The 23236-nt window shown below is 40.8% G+C and overlaps 1 protein-coding gene across 3 annotated transcripts in view; it reads right to left on the bottom strand.

Moving 5' to 3' along the window:
- Positions 1-23236, bottom strand: part of LOC126347233 (DNA polymerase alpha subunit B) — an 89981-nt gene that overhangs the window by 5510 nt on the left and 61235 nt on the right. The window contains exon 3 of one of the 3 annotated variants that reach the window (XM_050002253.1): positions 5584-5629. The exons of 1 other annotated variant lie outside the window; for it this stretch is intronic. In XM_050002253.1, coding sequence (XP_049858210.1) covers positions 5584-5629 — 46 coding nt within the window. Of the gene's footprint in view, positions 1-4970; positions 5123-5583; positions 5630-23236 lie in introns of those variants that run through there. One more of the 3 variants, XM_050002254.1, reaches the window with a different exon arrangement.

The following is a 23236-nucleotide window of genomic DNA, read 5'->3' as shown; positions in this document are numbered from 1 at the left end:
ACGCACTTTTATCACCCTTATTACAGCTCATGTCACGTGATCTCACTAGCCATTGACAGCAGGTATTCAGAGCACAAGGCACGTGATGTTAGACAATAGCAACATCACTGTTAAGCAGCACAATTGCACAAATAAGAAAAGTTAATGGTTTAAGGTAATATACATACCGCACAGCTGCAACAAAAGCTAAACTTCCGTATGTAATATTATTCGCCAAAAAGTATTTGCTGTTTACCCCACCCCCCCTCCCAATGACATGGTTAGGCAAAATCCTTACAGCACAGTTTAAATTGCAGCAGCTGAATATATCTGACAAGCATGATTATAAAATTCACTGCTGCGCATCAAACAGTTCGTGCATTACTTGGCTGAATACATGTTCCATCAAGCACTTACTTTTCCATAACAGAAAAGCCAATCATGTGTGAAATTGCTCAACAACTCGCATAGGATTTTGTTGAAGGGTAATTATACTTTTGCCATCATAACGCAATTTGTAATCTGTGAAAGAATTAAAGGTTTTTTTTCAGTGTGTGTTACCCTTTATGATATATGAAACATAAACATGCCAATATATTACGTAATGGCGTGAACAGCTGGTCCTTGGGCCCCCGAAAGTTTTCTAAGAGGCTGGTTCTTGGTGTTAAGTTTTGAATGAGAGTAACGCTGTGCGACTTAAATTCGTCACACATTCTCACACTTAACATAATTCATATTGAGGAAATTTAGCTTTCAGTAACACTTCTCAAGCCACCATTCGCAATATTTTCTTGCGACCTGTTAGAAATGTAAGAAGTTGTGATGCCATGCTCATTGAGAGTTTTTTTTTTGTATTGCATGGTCTTCAAAACAAGGCTCATGAGAATGACGCATCATAACCAGTTCTTTTGGTGTTATTCTCTCGTTTAAGTTTCTTTGCTACAGTATTATCCTAAAGTAGTGGGCTAATGCAAAATTCTTTAGTAGATTGTCAGTTCTAATCACTCAAAATTTAAAAAATTAACTGACAACCAAAACAATGAAAAATTCCTGCATTTTTTCTGGAAAGTATACACCCTGTAAGTGGCACCACTACTTTCCTTTAAGCATGGCATGAAACAACAAGTGGAAACAAATCAAAAAATGTTTCATGTAATTTCAAAATGGTTACCACAGACTACTTTAGTGCTATGACACTTAGCATTTCACTGCAAAGAAACTACAATAGCAGCCCAACACATTTGCTAGCTAGTTTTGAATCTGTAACAGTCTTAGTACAAATGTATAGTATTAAACAAGTATCGTATTACATATAAAGATACAGCATGAACTTTTAAAAAAAGTTCCAAGAATGGAGAAGAAAATCTGCCACTCCCTTTGGAAGGAACCATTCTGGCATTTGTCGAGAGCAATTAAGGGAAATTGCGAAAACCAACATCTGCATGGCTAGATGTGGATTTGAACCATGGTTCTCACAAATTGGAGTTTATGTGCTAACCACTGCATCACCATTCTGTCCCAACAATTATATTTTTATGAGTAATATTTTGATGACCAGACCATTTATTGAAATGTACAATACAAAAATTAAAAATGAAACTCTTAACCAAGATGGGCATCCATAAAAGTTATTTACAAACCGCGGAGGAAAATTTCAAAATGTAAATTTTTTCAAATTTCCAAGTTTCTAAATTAAGCTACTCAAGTAACAGCCTAATGAATTTATAAAAAAATAGTACTTACCTTCAAAGTGTCTCAAAACTTATCTTACACTTGTAAGAAAAATAATTTGATTTCATTTTTCAGACCTTCCTAAAAGCCAGGAGTAGCAAATGAAAAGTGTCTGTACCAGTAGTTATAGACGAGTATGGATCTAGTCACGTTCAAACACAACGTCACCTAGACCTAGACCCGCCAAAAGCCACTGGCATTTTTATATTTCACATTGTGCACACACTCCTGGAATGTTTAGACACACTGCTTGTACACAGCAACTACACCAATTAAAGATACTGTCCTTTAACTAACACCACCTGTGCAGAATTCAGTTACAGAAAAACTATAGTAAAAAGGTAATTGCTACTGCCGTTTTATATCCCATACTCAAATTAACCAGTAACTTCAGCAAACTGGTATTATGCAAGCCTAGCATACTGAAAATATAACAAATATTTTCCCTTCTGCTCTTCTCTTGCACTATTGACCCTTTGCTGCAACACCTGTAAATTTGACATGTTATACTTTGATATAACTATTCTGAGAAACACAAATACAATGGAAGTCCAGACACTGTCACTCTACATAGGAATGTGGGGAGGGTGATGAGTATACAGATTAATAGCTCGACACTCGCAATTTCAAGTTGCTGGGTGGAGATTTAAGCACTCCCTGCCCCACATGGGAAACTGCATACAAAAGACAAAGACCATTATTTGTTCCCACTTAACAGAAGTGGCACATGGAGATAAAACTCATTTTTCAAACTGGATATTCAAAGCTAATGTCTTATTGTAAAGAATAATAAAATGCTACTAAGAATAGTTTTGCTCATTAACAGTGGTTGCCACTAACCAGAAACAATTATCTGCCACCTTCAGCCTATCCGCAATTGACAGAATAGATCCTGTAACCATGACCAAATTATTAAAACAAAAAGCACACGCTTTATTTCAAATTCCAAGTATTAAGAAATTTGAGACCGGCCAAGATATTTTATTGAACCCGTCAGCAGCCAATGAAACTTTGATGATCAGGGTTCCATCAAATGTAGAAGCCAATTCTTCAGAACAGTTTATACACATAATTTACAATACAGGCAAAACTATAAAACACAACATGTACTCCTGTTTATGTAATTTAGAAAATGAATTATGATCAACTGGGTAAATGAAATAACAAGCAGAACAGACAATTACTGTTAACCACAGTAAAACACTTGTAGGCTACTTTACAGTAGTTCTTCAGAAATGAAAAGATGCTAACACAAAATAAATTCCTAGACATGAACTGCTTACTGTTCCAGGGTTAGTTGAGAATATCAAAATAACACTACTTCTGGATTACAAACTGGTAGGTAAGACTCATATTGTGAAGTACAGCTATTCCAATATCATTTGCATATATTCAACAATACAAACTTCTTGAAAGATACCTTTGCCCATTCTCTCAGTGCCCCATTTCAAGAGGAGGAAAGCAAGAAAATTTCTGCAGTTTCTCAGTAAGTAGTTTCTGGCATATCATGCATAGAAAATTCTATATATCTGCAAAAATAACAAATATCACAAACTGATGTTTTTAGTAGACTGTAACTGAATTCTGCACCATAAAGTTGTGTATCCTACCAACAAAAACTTTATTCACATTACAATAGTAACATACACAAAAACACAAATTATTTCTATAAACATGCAATTATCAGAAAACACCTCCATGGATAGTAATTCTATCCCTGAACCACTTAAGTAATAAGAAAAGCAGTTATTTCACATTGTATTAAATATCTGAAAACAAGCAAGTTAATATGTAAAGTTGTATGTGTATATTCACGTAATTTGGAACAGAATGTTAGAAGTACTTGTGTAATACTCCAAGTAATTCCAATGCAATAACATTAATAAAAAAATCCAATTGGCAAATTACAATCCACTGCATATTAAAACATACATGCAAAATTCACAATACAAACCACTGCAAGAAAATTCGAGAATCATCAAATATGTCACACAAAAACAGTACAGACTTAGTTGTGAACAATTCACAAGTTAGGTAAGGTCATAACAAAATCCAAAACAAAAAACTTATGGCACTAGCACTTATACGAACAAAGTATGTAACCTAGGAGCAAAAGCTGATTTAAAAGACATTACTTGCTTATCACATCTAGGATAAACAAAATCTTACAATGATACAATTGTCAAAATAATATTTTTTTCTGGTTGCCTATCTATACTACTTGCAACCGCTGTGGTACGGTATTTTTCAGCTGGCAGTCATACATCCCTTGATGAGTGTGGATCTAGTCACAATTCCAATATATGTACACAAGACCTACACCCATCATGGGCCATATGAATATTTCGGTGATGTCAAAAACACTGTTACCTGTTCCTTTTTAATGATTTAAAAATATCAAAAGAAAATGCTGAAAGAGACTACAACAGAACCAACATATTTTTGCTTATCTGCTTCTGCAGTATAAGCTAACATATTTTGTTCGTATTGATAAAAGAGAAAAGTCAAGTCGGAAAGTTTTTATTCTGAAATTAGCAAAAGCGCATAATTTTATTTATCTTTTCTTTACTAAGAAAATTAAAATCTTTAACAAGGAGTAATGCGAAATCTGTTCCGGATAATTGCTTGAACATGGTAAGACCATACCAATAAAACCACAAGACAGTTCCTCAAATATTTAAGCTAGCATATTTCTCATTTTAACCGATAAACTCATTAAAATGTAAATACGAGCATGTTTTCACAATAGGAATCATTACGATTTCCTGTTACACAATGTGCAAACCACTTCGCACGAAACATTGTGTCAACGATATAGTCACACAATATCAGGGCACATTTACCCACCGAAAACATTTTACATTCATGCACAAGACAAAAGTTTAAATTCAGTTTACCTCCACGCCATTCTACGGTTACTCCGAAAGCTAGTTGTTGCTAATGCCATGGTAAGAGATTATTGCCGCATCGAATTCCCCAAAATGTAAGCGTGTTCTCTTCAGTGAATTCAACCGTCACCGGCAAGGCAACGCAGCACGGCACGCAGTAATGACCCGCTGGCCACTGACACTAGCTGACCCCTCTACGTCAGAAAAGAAAGAAGCAAAAACGTGCACGGTTTTTGAAACTATAGGATAACTTTACTTCAACGAGCATCACATCTTTTCAACACAAAGGCGAGATTAACTTACATTGTATTCTCCCGGAACCTACGTTAACTACGACACACAATACTTCGCAAGTTACTATTTTGTACTTACAATTATTTCCTGTGACAAACAGCCCAACGCCTCACCTTTTCGGAAACAATACCGGTATTCTAAAAGCATAATCTACCACAAGCATCTTAACATATCTCCTAGCGTCTCGCTGTCAAACCAGAACAACTATGGCGGCTGGCCTTGAAGAACGCTCTAGCGGCCAAGAGGTGCTGGCTGTGGAGGGGGGAGAACCTTGTACCTGAACTTGTTGGCGCGCTTCTCGTGCTATCTTTCCCAATCACAAATCACGACTCTGGTGCTTACTGGAGCCACTAAATGTATATGTACTAAATCTTCGTTTCAGTCCTGTTAGAGAGTACGTAATGACTGGTTTACAAAGCATTCGAGGAAGAAGTTTTAATTGTAAAGTTTCAATACGAAGCCGATTTTTCTTTCTATTGGAGGTAAACCCGGCAACACAGCGCGTAGAACTGGTTTTGATCTTCCCACCAGCAGCCTCCTCCGACGCCGTGGCAACGTACATGTACCTTTCCATTTCCAAATAGCCTGGAGGTATTCCTACCTGCTCTCTCCCTAACACAGATCCTCTCGGCGTTTCTACTCTGATAATGGAGAACTATTTAGTAAAATGCAAGCCACAATAAATACTCACCTTAGCTGTGGGCGTCGAGTAGAGTTGTAAAATTTCACTGTGATTTCTGAGAAATAGTTAAGACGTTACATTTTACGGCTGATAAATACAGATTTGTTGAGCTTTAAGGATGGAACGACGAAACTAAGTCAAAGTGCAATTAATACAAACTTCACACATTTCGTGCTTTGTCGTATAGATTCAACTGGTGTGGAAAAACCAAGTTACGTAACTGATTATCAACAAAATACTACAGAACAATATATAAGCCGCTCACGGCTACGATTCGAACGTATCAACATTATTTTTACAAAATTTAAATATTTTAGGTTTTCATACGTTATTCATGTGAGCAAATTGGTTACAGCTTCACGGGGTTTGTCACAGAAAACCTCCCCAAACCGAAATGACTGCCCATTAGTAAAATGGCGCATGTTTTTTCTCTAATTCTGATGTTCCATGAAAGGCTTATGATTATTAACAGAAATCATATGCCTCAGGCTTCTTTCAGTCTTTCCAAAGACTACCCACTTTTCGTTCTGATACGCGAAAATTGAAAGGCCTACTCACTGAGAGATAAAGAACAGATATAACTGCTGGATTCGTGGTTCTTCGGTAATGGGAGGGGAACACTCGGGCTTTATATTGGCAATTTTGACGTAATGTCTGCTAAGACTTCAATTATGCATGCTGCATAAGTACATTTTGGCGAACTAAAGTTATTTCTATTTCATATAAAATCGTATTTTAAGACCAAAAAACACACTCATGCATCGCAAAAAACGAATGGGTTTGTTAATATGGGGAAATTACTCTTTTTATTAAATAAGTACGAGATACTGTATGTGAAGAAAACAATCGTCCATTAAAAAACATTTTATATTTTGCCTTCTCACCCCAAATGCAACCCAAGGTTTCTAATAGAACTATATACTATTTTGCGAAAGCTATTTATTTTTGAGGACTGGTATATATGGTGTAATATGAATCCACCAGTCCTTTAAGCAACTTTCCACAATTTTCTTAATCATCAAAGCTGCTTTACATATACTAAGCTGAAAAAGTATGTCTTGTTAAATGGGTAGGTCATCAGTTTTATCAAATTGCTGCTGATGCTTCTCTCAATCTGCAATGCTTCATATTGATGAAGTCTTTACTCTGCATTCCTTACTTGATATCAATAATTTTATGACAAGACCTTGTGCTTGAGGGTTTAATTCAAATAGATCTGCAGCATGTTGGTTGTGTGCCAGTAATATTAACTGTGTTACACAGAACTTTTGTCTTTAAATGCTGAAGAGCCATGACCATAGGCATAACAGCTTTGAACAAGCAGCTCAATCCAAAACAAATCTGCTTAGTACACAAATACAGTTACAATGAAAATAATTTGTGAGGGAATGCTTTCTCTCTAACCACATCCTTCCAGATATATTTTATGTCTACAGATAATTGGCGTGTGTTGAAACTTCATGCACATGGAATTTTTACATTTTGTATATTTTGTGTAGTACTCCATGCTAGGGTGACCAGGTAACTTGTACTGGAAACCCAAATATCAAACTTGTAAAAAAAAAGTACTACATTACTGAGATTGAATAGTACTGTAAGGCAGGTGTCCAACAAAAGACACTAAGCAAGTGACCCTTCAACCAATAGGTACTGCATTTAACCATGCATAGTTGACCTCTGACAGCTAGCCAATCTTATCAGTTGGCACTCAATACCAGAGCACATAATCTTACGTGAAATCTAGTAAAGGGATGGTTTCATTAACTTCTCCCAGAACTGCACTATTTCTCCGAATTGCATCTTATTTTATCCCATGGCTTGCACACACGAGACAGAATTAAAACTCTCGGATGTTTGTGTGTCTAGTAGTGATCATACATATTTCATATACTGATTTGGGAAGCCTGGACGTTTATAATACAGTTAAAAATTTGTAACTGGCAGAACTTTCTACACATGGAAATATACTGACAGGGCTTAACTGGTGTTGAGTTCAAACTGCTGACCAACCATGGTTGTGGCAGGAGCAACATTCTCGCTTTTTCCCTACTCAGGAAGTAAGAAATAATTCTGAAGCTTGGTAGACTGGGAGCAGGGGCACTTTAAATAACAGTTCACTATTACACTTTAGTGTTGATCATGAGAACCAACCAGGCTAGAAAGTATGTCAAATACAGACATTTGCAATGCCAAGGTAAGCCTTGACTGACTACTTTAAAGGACACTGAGAATGGGCTCTCTCACCAACCCACACTTCAAACAGCATGGCAAACCAAAGTCTATATAGCCCTCTAGATGGAAAGCATTCTGAGTGACACCAGGAGAATCTTTCTATTTACCAAATTATGATTATTTATAGGAGACCTGAAGTCTCCACAGGCACATAATACATACGTCAACTAACCAGGTTGTCAGAGGACATGGAGAATCAGTATTCCAACCCAGATGAGACAATGGTGTGAGCAATGCACTGGGAAATCCAACAACAATTCAGCCACAGGATATATCCCATTACTTGTGTGTCCATATCACACTAAGTTTGGCTAAGAAGGTAAAGTTACCTTAAAAACATCTGTATGTACATGCATACCCCCAAACCACTGCAGTGCATGGTAGAGAGGTACTTCTCGTTTTATCAGTTATCAGGACTTTCCCCGCTTCTCCCATTCCATTTGCGTATGGAACACAAGAAGAATAATTGTTTAAATTCCTCTGTGCACAATGTAATTAATTTAATCTTGTCCTCACAATCCCTACAAGAGATATGTAGCGGGTATTCATCGACTCCTCATATAAAGCTGGCTCTTGAAACTGTGTAAAATAGACTTTCCTGGACAATTTACATCATCTTCCAAAGAACCAGTTTAGTTCTTTCAACATCTATGGCACACTCCCACAAGTCTAACAAACCTGTAACCATTTGTCAACCCCCTTCTCTGTATACATTCAATGCCCCCAATTAATCTTATTTGGTATGGCTCCTACACACTTTAGCAATGCTCTAGGCTCTAGGATGGTCAACACAAATGATTTGTAAGCATTAACCATGTAGATGGAACATATTTCTCTGCTACTATACCAACAATCCGAGTCTGCTACCTGCCTTACCCAAAACAGAGGCTATGTGACAGTACAATGCATTACAACCACACATTTGTAAGAGTTTACTGTTTTCAACTCTGACTCATTGATGTTATAGTCATGGGATACTATGGCTTTTTTGTTTTGTTAAGTGTACAATTTTACTTTCCTGAATGTTTAACGCACATTGGCAATCCCTGCACCACTTTGAAATTTAATCAAGGCTGGACAATATTTGTGCAACTTCTTTCAGACTATACTCCATTACAGATAACAGCATCACTTGCTATTACATGATCCTCAATGTCTATACAACATGGACAGCAAGGGTCGCAACACTTCCCATAACTTGCTGTGTCCTCCCTACTAAACAACAATTGTCAACTCAGTCTCAAACTTTGCCAGATATCCTTTACGACCACACTTTTTAAAGCATAGTTGTGGAACTGAGACAAATGCTTTTTGGAAATCAAGAAATACTGCACGACTCTCTTGATCCATGGCTTTCAGTATTTCATATGTGGAAAGTGCAAGTTGGGTTTCACATTATGTTGTTTTCGGAATCTGCTGGTTGGTAAAGATTTCTGTTGGAGATACATTATTATGTTTGAGCTCAAAATAAATTCTAATATTCTACAACAAATTGTGTCTAAACATGTGCTTACACTAGTTTTATTTGGGATCACCACTTCAAAGAACATGAGACTCTGAGACCAGGTTACTGGAATTTGAAAAGCGGGAGTGGGCCTACAATTGAAGTTCAAATAAATTACATTTTTTTAAAAATAGTTAAAATGAGGACATATGCTTTACAACATTGAAACTAAGCATGGAGTACGCCTATATTGAAAGAACAGCTGATGAAATACTAAAACTGGTTTCAAAAATGAATAAAAGATATTCCATGGAAAGAAAGTTTATACACCAACTGTTTCCTACAATACTGAACTATAATGAAGAGATTGAAAACCCCCACAAAGAGTTACGCAAAGCCAGTAAATGATAGATAATCCTGTTACATCATCTTAATCTGAAATTTTAATGCAGAACTTAGATAAAACCTGGAGAACAATTCCTTAGTGGGAAGCACAAGTAACAGATTTGAAATGTCAACAGAATTTATAGAGAAGAACATTTTCTTAACACTTCCAGAGGACGTGCGTATATCCCAATGTCTTCTTACACACAAACAATATCCATGAACGAAAACTACATAAAAAGTTACCGTAGGTGATAAAGCAGGTATTGTGCACGTATGTTATTTTATTTGGATGTGGGAAATCATGTCATGATGGAACAGAGCAACTTTGTCAGGGGGACGTACTTGCTCGAGTGCAAATATGTAAGTTTTGTTGATCACCAACCTACTTTGGAGAGGTGCAGAAGCCATAAGAAGGTATGTAATTTTAATAATGCAAATGAGACTCCAAATATGATAAATGGAATCTTACATTTGGGCAGATTGATTTGTTCTATGTAGAGGCAGTGTTGCACATTGATATTGAGAGTAACCGTATATACACATATCTTCATATGTATAGCATTAAATTAATGTGAAACATATCGGTATGTTACTCAACAGTAATTAAAAACTAGTGTTGAGTTTTTTCCAAATAGCTATTGAAAAGCCGTCAGGGAAGTAGCCTCTCTCTGACTTTGAAGAAGGCTAAATCTAGAAATAAAAAGAGGCAATGAATACCTACACAACAGGAAGTCCCATTAAGTAAAACAATACAAACTCCAGAGAACCAAATAGGAAAGGGACTTGGCAAGAAGCAAATTAAACTGACAAATTAATCACATTTTATACAAAAAAAAAAACATAGAAATACATACTCCATAAGCTATCGCACAGTGTGGGACAGTATTTTCCACAAATGTTAGTCCTCAATTCAGTCACAAATTTCACTTCATAGCACATATGAACATACTTTTGACAATAAATGTAGGTGTAGTACTAAGTCAAATGCTTTTCAGAAATCAAGAAATACTGCATCTACCTGACTGCCTTAATCTGAAGCTTTCAGTACAACGTGTGATAAACAAAGTGTTGGGTTACATATGCTCTATGTTTTCAGAATACATGCTTGCCTGCACCAAGGAGGTCATTTTGTTCAAGATACCTCATTATGTTTGAGTTCAGAATATATTCTAAAATTCTACAACAAATCTTTGTCAAGTATGTTGGACAGTAGTTTTGTGGATCACTTCTACTGCACTTCCTATAGACGGGTGTAACCTGTGCTTTCTTCGAAACATGGGCATATTTTTGTTTGTTTGAGGGATCCACGATATATTATAGTTATAAGAGGGTCTGACTCTGCCGCAAATATTATGAATTTAAATTTGGTGAGATAGCACAGCATGCCATTTTTCTGTGTATATCTTAATTTTCTGGCAGTCTTACGAATAACATTGTACAACACAGTCATCCAAGAAGTCGCTAAAGACAAGGGCGTGGGGCTTTGTTCTATTTTATGATCTCAGCTATTTTTCAACATCACTAACACTAAATTCAGCTGGGTTTTCCTTTGTAAAGGAAAATTTAGGGGGGGGGGGGAGGGAGGGAGGGGGAGAGAGAGAGAGAGAGAGAGAGAGAGAGAGAGAGAGAGAGAGAGAGAGAGTTAAACATTTCAGCTTTTACTTTGCTATCTTCAATTTCAATTCCCATTGCATTCACTAGGGACTAGATTAACATTGGTGCCCTAACAGCCTTTTATATAATTTTTTTCTTTGGGTTTTGTGAAAGATATTTGACACTACTCTACTATGGCAGTAACTGAAGGCTTTATGCATTGCTCTCTTGACAGCCAAACACGTTTCATTCAGTATCTCTCTATTTATAGTCAAATAATGCCATTATTTATTTACAGTGTATACCAAGGAAGGTTCCTCCAATTATTAACTGTTCTATTGCATAAATATCTATCTGGTGGATAGTCAACTATTCTTTTGAACTTTGGCCATAGTTCCTCTACATGCATCTTCTCCGTGTTCAAGGTTTCAAGCTCCTCATTGATATATGACCCTAATGATTTTTTTTTATCTAGCTTACTGAACATGTTTCTGCTCATCTTTGTTGTCCTTTGTATTTTGATAATAACTGTTGTCACAAACAAGTCATGATCATTGATACCAGTTTCAATGTGGACACCCTCAAAGAGGTGATGTCTACTTGTTGCCATTAGATCCAACATACTTCCATCATGAGTGGGGTTCCAAACAATCTGTTCTATGTAGTTTTAAGATAAGACATTTAGTAATGTTTCTCATCACCCCCACTACTAACGAAACTGTAATTTTCCCAGTTGATTGTTCAACAATTAACATCTCCACCAATCATTACAGCATGACTGGCGAACTTGTGTACAAGAAAAATGAGGTTTTCGGTTACATCAAGTGACGAGTCTGGTAGGCAATAGAAGGATCAAATTATGGTTTTATTCCTATCTCTGATACCCAAGCCTTACCCAAAAATAATCTTACATACAGCTTCAACTTCTATCTCTATGGAGTTGAGTTTCTTCTCTACAGCAATAAATAAACCACCTCCATTTCAAATTTGCCTATCCTTTTGATACACATTTATATTATCTGCAAAAATCTCACTGCTATCAGTTTCAGGTTTCAACCAGGTTTTTGTAACCAGTATTATATGAGCGACATCAAGATTCTGCTGGGTGATTTTAATGCACAACTTGGAAGAGACGACATTTTCCAGCCTGTAATTGGAGCCCCACAGTAAACATGGAATCACTAATGATAATGGCGTAAGATTGATCCTCTTTGCAGCCTCCTGGAATATGATAGTAGAATGTACGAGGTTTCCCCATAAGGAGATACATAAGGGCACATGGAAGCCACATGTGGATTCAGATCATTTTCTTGTAATGGCCATAATAAGAGCTAGGATATCAAATGCTCAGAAAGAAAGACATACTAGGTAAGAAAGGTACAATATCGCAGCACTTGCAAATCATAATGTCAAAATTTTTCAGGCCCTAGAACAAGAACAAGGAACAATACAAAACAGTAATGACACAAAGCAAAAATGGCTGACTATAAAACAAGCTATAGACATTTCAGGTAAGGAAACACTAGGAATGGAGGGAAAATCAATAAGGCCCGAATGGGTTGACAATTATAAGAGTGACTAAATAAAGAACACTGCATACCAAAAGACATTACAGGCAAACTGCACAAGAAGCTGCTTGGATGATTATCGAGAGAAAAGAAAGATCAAAGAGAGGACATTGCCGAAAGGAAAGGGAATGGTTGGTTGGTTTGAAGGTGGGAAAAGGGGCCAAACTACGAGGTCATTGGTCCCTTGTTTCTAATAAAAACAATGCCACAAGCGAGAGAGTGAAATGGACGAAACATATAACACAAAAGGGAAAGAAAGGAAAAGCCACAAGGATGAAGGGAAGGCAACAAACACTAAAGCAAACAAAAGAGGACAAGAAAACAACTGAGAAAAAGAAGAGAGTAAAACATGAAAGCAGATTACAGTAGCTGGCCAACCACGAGAATAAACAAGGAAAGCCAGCCACTCTGCAACACATTAAAACCTCCACCGTAAAAGCACTGGGGTGGAGGACACAGAGGGACAAAGGACATGCACTAAAACCTACATAGAAGTATAAAACCCACACTCATGGATAAAATGTAAAACTAAAGCTGCTGTGGAGGCACTGTCGCCCAACACCAAAGGCAGGGTGCTGGGGAAGATAAAAGTCTGCCACAGTGTAGCTAAAAGTAGGCAGTCCAGCAAGAGGTGGACGACTGCCATTTGGGAGCCACAGCGACACTGAGGTGGGTCCTCGCACCGGACAAGGTAACCATGCGTTAGCCACGTATGGCCAATGCGGAGCCAGCAGAGGACAACTGATTCCCTGCGAGAGACCTGCACGGAAGACTTCCACACAGTCCCCTTAATGACATGCAGTTTGTTGAGTGTGCCATTATGCCATTCCGTCTCCAAAAGCTGGAAAACCCTGCGGTGTAAGACAGAACACAGGTCAGTTTTGGAGATGTCTATCTCCAGAAGCAGTTTCCGCATCACACGTTTGACCGGCCTGTCAGCAAGTTTGTCGCTGGGGATTCCGATGTGTCCTGGGGGTCCACACAAACACCACAGAATGGCGGCACTGTTCCAGAGCATAGATGGACTCTTGAATGGACGTACCAGAGGGTGGCGAGGGTAGCACCGGTCGATAGCTTGTAGGCTGATCAATGAGTCAGTGCACAGGAGAAATGACTCGCCAGGGGCAGGAACAGATGTACTCAACAGCACGAGATATGGCCGCCAGCTCTGCAATGAAAAAACTGCAACCAACTTGCAATGAGTGCTGCTCAATATGTCCTCCATGAACATATGGGAAGCCTATGTTACCATCAGCCATTGAACCGTCTGTGTAAACCACTTCACAGCCCCGGAACATGTCAAGGATCAAGAGAAAATGACAGTGGAGAGCAGCGAGGTTAACGGAGTCCTTCCTTAGGGCCATGCAAAAGGTCCAGATGAAGCTGCGGCCGAGGCGTACACCATGGAGGCATACACGAACAGACTGCAAGTAGAGGTGGTAAAGGGATGGACTCCAGTACGGAGAGAAGGGACCACACAAACGACAATTGTTGGCCCTAATTTGGGCCGACAAAGCAGGAGATGGACTGCCACAGACGTGAAAGGAGACGGTAATTTGGGTGCTCAGGGGAACTATGAATGTGTGCTGCGTAACTGACAAGCAGTGGAGGGACACCAGCCTCCACCAATAGGCTTTCTAAAAGCTCCTGTCGCTAATCGAACCCCACAGTGGTGCAAAGGACCGACTAAATGCAATGCTGAAGGTGCTTCCGAACCATAAACCACACTTCCATAGTGAATTTGGGATTGGACAAGGGCTCTGTAGAGCCGCAGCAGCATAGAGAGATCTGCACACCAATTGGTGTTGCTCAGGCAACGGAGGGCACTGAGGTGCTTCCAGCAGTTCTGCTTAAGCTGACGAAGATGAGGTCAATCGAGTGTTGAAAACCAGTCCTAGAAATTGATATATCTCCACTACAGTGAGTGGATCGTCATTAAGGTAAAGTGTGGGTTCCAGATGAACAGTACAATGACGACAGAAGTGCATAACACATGACAGCTGAAAACTGGAAGCTGTGGGCTAGGGCCCATGACTGCACCTTGTGGATGGCTCCCTGGAGGTGCCGCTCAGCAACAACAGCACTGGAGCAGCAATACGAAATGCAGAAGCCGTCTGCATACACAGGAAGTGAGACTGGCAGCCTGACAGCTAACCATTAATGGTCACTAAAAATAGACACACACTCAATACAGAGCCATTCGGAACTCCATTCTCCTGTATATGGATGGAACTATGGGAGTCACCAACTTGGACACAAAAAATACAGAGCGCCAGGAAGTTTTCAATCATGAGTGGTCCCCGGAGACCACCCCCTCCCCCCCCCCCTCATGGAATGTGGCAATGAGATGAAGTCACAAAGTCGTGTAGTATGTTTTATGTAAGTCAGGAAAGACAGTAATCAGGTGTTGCCATCTGGAAAAGGCTGTTCGGATGGCAGACTTGATGGACACAAATTTATCAGTGGTAGAGCGACCCTCGCAGGGAATCAGTTGTCCTCTGCTGGCTCCGCATTGGCTATACGTGGCTAACGCATGGTTACCTTGTCCGGTGCAAGGACCCACCTCAGTGTCGCTGTGGCTCCCAAATGGCAGTCATCCACCCTGGTGGAAGCCGTCCTGACATGGAGCCAGCTAGCAATGTGACTCCAGGACCCTACCCAACCGCCAACATACCATATATTCCAGCAGCTTACAAAGAATGTTTGTGAGGCTGGTGTGCCGGTAGCTATCCACAAGAAGCGGGTTTTTACCGAGTGTGAGCACCAGATGTTGGTCTCCTCCCACCATTGCGATGAAAAGATGCCACCGCACCAGATCCAGTTGAAGACAATGAGAAGATGTTGCTTGGAGTCATCTGGCTGTGGATGTGATTAGGCCCAGGACCTGTGTCGGGGCAATGTGCAAGGGCACTGAGGAGCTCCCACTCTGTAAATGGGGCATTGTAGAACTCACAGCAGCGTACAGTGAACGAGAGGACATTCCCTTCCGGCCTCCATTTGAGTGTGCGAAAGGCTGGAGGGTAATTCTCCGATGCAGAGGCTCGAGAAAGTGCTCAGCAATCGCGTTTGTGTCAGTGCATAAACTCGCCATTTATGGTAACAGTGCATAAACTCGCCATTTATGGTAACACTGGGGACAGCTGTTGGGGCCTGGTACCTGAAAAGACGTTTGATCTTTGCCCAGAGTTGGGAAGGTGACGTGTGGTACCCAATGGTAGAGGCTTATCTCTCCCAAAATTCCTCCTTCCATTGTTTGATAAGGTAGCGAACATGGGCACAAAGCCGTTTAAAGGCTATGAGGTGCTCCAGGGAAGGGTGCCGCTGCAGAGCTTGCCGACGCTCCTTAATTGTTTCAGCAACTTTCGGCTTTCACAAAGGGACTGCCTTATGCCTCGAGCACCATAAAGAGCAAGGGATCGCATTTCCCGCCACAGAAACAATTGTGCTGTCACCTGCTCAACCATCACATCGATGTTACCGTATGGGGGAGATTCAGCGGTAACAGCAGAGATGAGAGTTATACAGTCTGCCTGGTTAAAAGCCCATCTGGGCAGGCGTCCGTGTGCCTGATGCTGGGGCAGTGTCAGGAAGATGGGGAAGTGGTCACTACGACACAGGTAGTCATGTGCTCTCCTGTGGATAGATGGGAGAAGTCCTTGGCTGCAAATAGAAAAATCAATGGCCGAGTAACTACCATGAGCCACACTGAAATGTGTGGCAGCCCCAGTATTTAAGAGACAGAGGTTGAATTGCAACAGTGAAGTTTTGGCATCTCTGTCTTGGCTAGTAACATGGTACCACCCCACAAGGGGTTATGGGTATTAAAATCTCCCAGAAGTGGGAAAGGTTTAGGGAGTTGATCGATCAGTGCAGCTAATACATTCAGGGGTACTGCACCATCTGGAGGAAGATATACGTTGCAGACAGTTATTTCCTGTGTTGCCCTTATTCTGACAGCCACAGTTTCAAAAAGGGTTTGAAGGGGCACATGTTCTCTACAGACCAAGTTTAGGACAAACACAAACTCCACATAATACTCAATTATAGTCGCTACAGTTCGTGTAATATCCCTTATAGCAGCAGAGGGCAGGGGTCCTCATTGTTGGTAACCAGGTTACCTGGAGGGGACTGCAGATAGCAGGTGTAAAGCTTAACAGTTCCATAGCTCAGCCAAGTGGTGGAAAAAATGTCTCAATTCTGCTGGAAGCTGACATCTTGAGATTGGGAAGGCATGGAACATTCAATGACGCAGTTTACACATCAGTCTCACCTGCTGCCATGGATTTATTGCTTCAGTGGTCTTTATCCATTGTGTCTGCAGATCTGGCGGGATCTAGGTCCTCAGCGGACGCCAAAATCTCTACCCCATCCTCAGCTGCAGAGCTTGCGGGCAATGGTTGTGTGGGTGCCACCGCAATTTCCTTGGTCTTAGGGGGTTTTCTTTTTGGATTTCTCTCACTGCTCCTTGGGTTTCCCTGGTTGGGAGGACTTCACTGGCTCAGTCTCCGGGACTGAGGGCGAGTGTGATGCCCTATGACCAGCTGCTTTTGGACTCTTCTGCCACTGGCGGGTGTCATCTTTCCAAGTAGAAGAAACCTGGGAAGGGAGTGACCCAAGGGACTCTTTCCCAGCGAAAGAAGCTGAAGAAGACTTACGCTTCCCTTCTCCTGCTTAGAAGTAAGCAAGCAAGCAACATCATAAGAGATAGAAAAGAGCCACCGTGGTACAACAACTGAGTTAGAAAACTGCTGCGGAAGCAAAGGGAACTTCACAGCAAACATAAACATAGCCAAAGCCTTGCAGACAAACAAAAATTACGTGAAGCGAAATGTAGTGTGAGGAGGGCTATGCAAGAGGCGTTCAATGAATTCGAACGTATAGTTCTATGTACTGACTTGGCAGAAAATCCTAAGAAATTTTGGTCATATGTCAAAGTGGTAGGTGGATCAAAACAAAATGTCCATACATTCTGTGACCAAAATGGTACTGAAACAGAGGATGACAGACTAAAGGCGAAAATACTAAATGTCTTTTTCCAAAGCTGTTTCACAGAGGAAGACTGCACTGTAGTTCCTTCTCTAGATGTCGCACAGATGACAAAATGGTAGATATCGAAATAGACGACAGAGGGATAGAGAAACAATTAAAATCGCTCAAAAGAGGAAAGGCTGCTGGTCCTGATGGGATACCAGTTCGATTTTACACAGAGTACGCGGAGGAACTTGCCCCCATTTCTTGCAGCAGTGTACCGTAGGTCTCTAGAAGAGCGTAGCGTTCCAAAGGATTGGAAAAGGGCACAGGTCATCCCCGTTTTCAAGAAGGGATGCCGAACATGTGCAGAACTATAGACCTATATCTCTAACGTCGATTGGTTGTAGAATTTTGGAACACATATTATGTTCGAGTATAATGACTTATCTGGAGAGTAAAAATCTACTCTGTAGGAATCAGCATGGGTTTCGAAAAAGACAGTCGTGTGAAACCCAGCTCGCGCTATTCGTCCACGAGACTCAGAGGGCCATAGACACGGGTTCACAGGTAGATGCCGTGTTTCTTGACTTCCGCAAGGCGTTCGATACAGTTCCCCACAGTCTTAATGAAAAAAGTAAGAGCACATGGACTATCAGACCAATTGTGTGATTGGATCGAAGAGTTCCTAGTTAACAGAACGCAGCATGTCATTCTCGATGGAGAGAAGCCTTCCGAAGTAAGAGTGATTTCAGGTGTGCCGCAGGGGAGTGTCCTAAGACCGTTGCTATTCACAATATACATAAATGACCTGGTGGATGACATAGGAAGTTCACTGAGGCTTTTTGCAGATGATGCTGTGTGTATCGAGAGGTTGCAACAATGGAAAATTGTACTGAAATGCAGGAGGATCTGCAGCAAATTGACGCATGGTGCACGGAATGGCAATTGAATCTCAATGTAGACAAGTGTAATGTGATGCGAATACATAGAAAGATAGGGCCCTTATCATTTAGCTACAAAATACCAGGTCAGCAACTGGAAGCAGTTAATTCCATAAATTATCTGGGAGTACGCATTAGGAGTGATTTAAAATGGAATGATCATATAAAGTTGATCATCGGTAAAGCAGATGCCAGACAGATTCATTGGAAGAATCCTAAGGAAATGCAATCCGAAAACAAAGGACGTAGGTTACAGTACGCTTGTTCGCCCACTGCTAGAATACTGCTCAGCAGTGTGGGATCCGCACCAGATAGGGTTGATAGAAGAGATAGAGAAGATCCAACGGAGAGCAGCGCGCTTCGTTACGGGACCATTTAGTAATTGCAAAAGTGTTACGAAGATGATAGATAAACTCCAGTGGAAGACTCTGCAGGAGACACGCTCAGTAGGGGCTTTTGTTAAAGATTTGAGAACATACCTTCACTGAAGAGTCAAGCAGTATATTGCTCCCTCCTACGTATATCTCGCGAAGAGACCATGAGGATAAAATCAGAGATTAGAGCCCACACAGAAGCATACCGACAATCCTTTCCACGAACAATACAAGACTGGAATAGAAGGGAGAACCGATAGAGGTACTCAGGGTACCCTCCGCCACACACCATCAGGTGGCTTGCGGAGTATGGATGTAGATGTAGAAGTGGGGACGGACGTACCCAATAGTTGGGGGGGGGGGGGATTGCTCCCAAAGTAGGCCGTGCAGGAGCAACATGGAGGGAATGTCCCAACCATCAATGGGGCAGGTGTAGTCTTTCAGCTCAGAGAGGTGACCTGGGTCAGCGGAGCTGATGGTGCCAGAGCTGTTGTAGCGGCAGAGTAAGATAATGTCGTACTCACAAGATGCAGACATTCAAATTTTCTGTTAGCCTCATTCTAGGTCAGTCAGGCCAGGGTTTTGTACTCCATGATTTTCCTTTCTTTCTGGAGAATCCTGCAGTCAGGCGAGCAAGTCAAATGGTGCTCTCTTCAGTTGACACAGATGGGAAGCAGGGCACATGGAGTATTGGGATGTGATGGGCATCTGCAATCTCGACATGTGACGCTGGAAGTATAGCAGGAAGACATATCGCCGAACTTCCAGCACTTAAAGCACCACATCAGGGGAGGGATATAGGGCTTTACATCACACTAGTAAACCATTACCTTGTCCTTCTCAGGCAATGTATCACCCTCAAAGGCGAAGATGAAGGCACCGATGGCAACCTCATTATCCTTCAGACCCCAGTGGACATGCTGGATTAAATGTACACTTCACCACTCTGAATTGGCGCACAGCTCATCGTCGGACTGCAAAAGAAGGTCTCTATGAAATATGTTACCCTGGCCCATATTTAAGCTGTTATGGGGCGTGATGGTTACAGAAACAGCCCCCAGCTTGTCACAAGCAAGTAACTCCCACAACTGGGCAGAGGATGCTGTTTTGATCAAGACTGACCCAAATCTCATTTTGGTCAAGCTCCACTTCCCCGAACTTGTCCTCTAAATGCTCATCAAAAAACTGAGGTTTCATCGACATGAAAGATTCCCCATCAGCTCTCGAACATACAAGGTACCGGGGCAAATAAGATCTTCTGCCATCCCTAGCCTGACGTTCCTCCCAAGGTTTCGCCAGGGAGAGGGAACGATTTGGGGTCAAACTTCTGTGCTTTCAATTGAGCTAGTGATCACTTAGAGACAGCTGGTGTTTCACCCCCCAGCAAGAGATGATGGACTACGCTTCATCACGTGTCATCCACCCTGATGCCACCCACTCCGACCAGGGGCCTCCCCACGGGTGCCACCCAGCCACAACGAAGGCCACCTGGCAGGATGGCCATTGCCAGGAGTCCAGATGCCCCACAGGGATGGGCATCTAACCTTTGGCATGTGTGTGGAGTTAATGGCGCAGGCATCAGCAGAGTGATCCCTGTGTGGTCAGGGGGCTACAACCAGCAGGATACATGGCGCCCTCACCACAACGGACTGGCTACCGTGCTGGATATCAGGTGCAAAGAAGTCCATGGTCATCATCGAGGCAGAAATCAACACTGCATAGTGCATGGTGAAAATGCACCCAGGAAGGTGTCCTTGCCAAAGTTATGGAGAATGGGCAGAGCTGCAATGTGATGATGAGAAAGTGGGCTAAAGATCTCTATGCACGATGGACACAATGCACCTTTAAGGCGCCCTTCCCCAGTTTGCTCGCTCTTCAGGAGAATTTTGAAGAATGGAGGTCAAACTTTACAAGGAACCATCACATAAAGCTTAAAACACGTGAACCTCCTTTTAGTCACCTCGTACGACAATCAGGAATACCTCAGGCCTTTTTCTAATATCCGGACCTGGAGGGGGGGCGGGGGGTGAAAGGCCATGGACTAAGGCTGAAATAGAATGTATGGACTGGTCTAAGAAGAAGAAGAAGAAGAAGAAGAAGAAGAAGAAGAAGAAGAAGAAGGAATCAAGTACGTTCTTCATAAAAGTAAACAATGGTAGAAGACAATTTGCTCCAATAAACAGCTTGATTATAGATGAAGAAGGAAACATAATAAGTGAGAGTAAACAGACTCTGGAAAGATGGTGAAGGTACTTTAATGACCTGCTGAAATGAGAGAGAGAGAGAGAGAGAGAGAGAGAGAGAGAGAGAGAGAGAGAGAGAGAGAGAGAGAGAGAGAGAGAGCAGAAGTTATCTCTAATGATTGTGAGCAAGAATTGGATAATGAACAGCCACTGGATAGCCTAGGGTTAGAGGACATTAAAAAAGCTAAAAAGAAATAAACAAGGAGCGATTTATGAGAGTATTTTTTCCTATAGTTAGATATCATACACTATTAGCCTCATATAGAGCAAGAACACTTACAAATATTTCCTTAATTTTTTATGAGTTTTTAAATTTGAAAATATTCATTTTTGTTATGTTTGGGGTTAGTTATCTCAGGTGGGACTGAATATAAATATATTATTTTTGCACAGTTGGTACTCCTATACGATAGCAACATACTGTAAAAATTTTAACATTGATAGCCGAATGAACGAATTTTTGAAAATGAGGAAATACTTCAAATTACCGTAAAACTGATCTTATGGCTGTTGCCTATTTAAATGTTTATTGTTCCATTGTAATAAAATTTAATTGTAACATGTATTTAGTTAACACTGCCATCCAAAATTCAATAAGTTTATTTAGTTTTAATAATGCAATATTAAACAATAGGAGCTTTTGCTTTTGTTCTGTGGCAATAAAACGTTTAGGTCTATTGTCAATTAAGTAGTACATTATTGCTGGGTGTGGCATTGTAGAAGTACATTATTGCTGGGCATGGCATTGTTGTTGTCAGTCTGTTCTGAAACCTCTGTTAAGAGCGGATGTACATACTTCATTGAGAGTGTAGAATGTGTTATGTGCTTTGTTTTGTGTGTAATTTGAGAGAGTAACTGGAATGCAATAATGTGGATGAACAGTGCTCTGTTGGGCAGATAGCAAGTGAAGTGTGTCACAAAACTGTTTCTGATTCAGTTTCAAAAAACTTGAAAAATGTCAATGACTTTAAATTTCGAGTATGTTCTTCTGTAACATCAGTGTGTTAGTATCATGAGAAGAAATATATTCGTTAGTACAACAACATTTTTGGAAGACAGCACTGCTGTGATCCACTTAAAGTTCATAAAATGCCTATTACTAAAAGTTTGAGGGAAATAAAACTTACAGCTTCCCAAGTGAAACTTAATGTGATTCCAGGAAATTCCGTACCCAAATCATGATCATCATTTAAGACTGATTATGCCTTTCAGCATTCAGTGTGGAGCATAGCCCCCTTATACAATTCCTCCATGATCCCCTATTCAGTGCTAACATTGGTGCCTCTTCTGATGTTAAACCTATTACTTCCAAATCATTCTTAACCGAATCCAGGTACCTTCTCCTTGGTCTGCCTCGACTCCTGCTACCCTCTACTGCTGAACCCATGAGTCTCTTGGGTAACCTTGCTTCTCCCATGCGAGTAACATGACCCCACCATCTAAGCCTGTTCGCCCTGACTGCTACATCTATAGAGTTCATTCCCAGTTTTTCTTTGATTTCCTCATTGTGGACACCCTCCTGCCATTGTTCCCATCTACTAGTACCTGCAATCATCCTAGCTACTTTCATATCCGTAACCTCAACCTTGTCGATAAGGTAACCTGAATCCACCCAGCTTTCGCTCCCTTACAACAAAGTTGGTCGAAAGATTGAACTGTGCACAGATAACTTAGTCTTGGTACTGACTTCCTTCTTGCAGAAGAGAGTAGATCGTAGCCGAGTGCTCACTGCATTAGCTTTGCTACACCTCACTTCCAGCTCTTTCACTATGTTGCCATCCTGCGAGAATATGCATCCTAAGTACTTGAAACCATCCACCTGTTCTAGCTTTGTTCCTCGTATTTGGCACTCTATCCATTTATATCGCTTTTCCACTGACATTACTTTCGTTTTGGAGATGCTAATCTT

The sequence above is a fragment of the Schistocerca gregaria genome, chromosome 1 (genome assembly GCF_023897955.1).
Source record: "Schistocerca gregaria isolate iqSchGreg1 chromosome 1, iqSchGreg1.2, whole genome shotgun sequence".
Taxonomy (NCBI): Eukaryota; Metazoa; Arthropoda; class Insecta; order Orthoptera; family Acrididae; genus Schistocerca; species Schistocerca gregaria.
The sequence above is the reverse complement of the archived record's forward strand: the minus strand, read 5'-3'. Positions and strand labels throughout refer to the sequence as shown.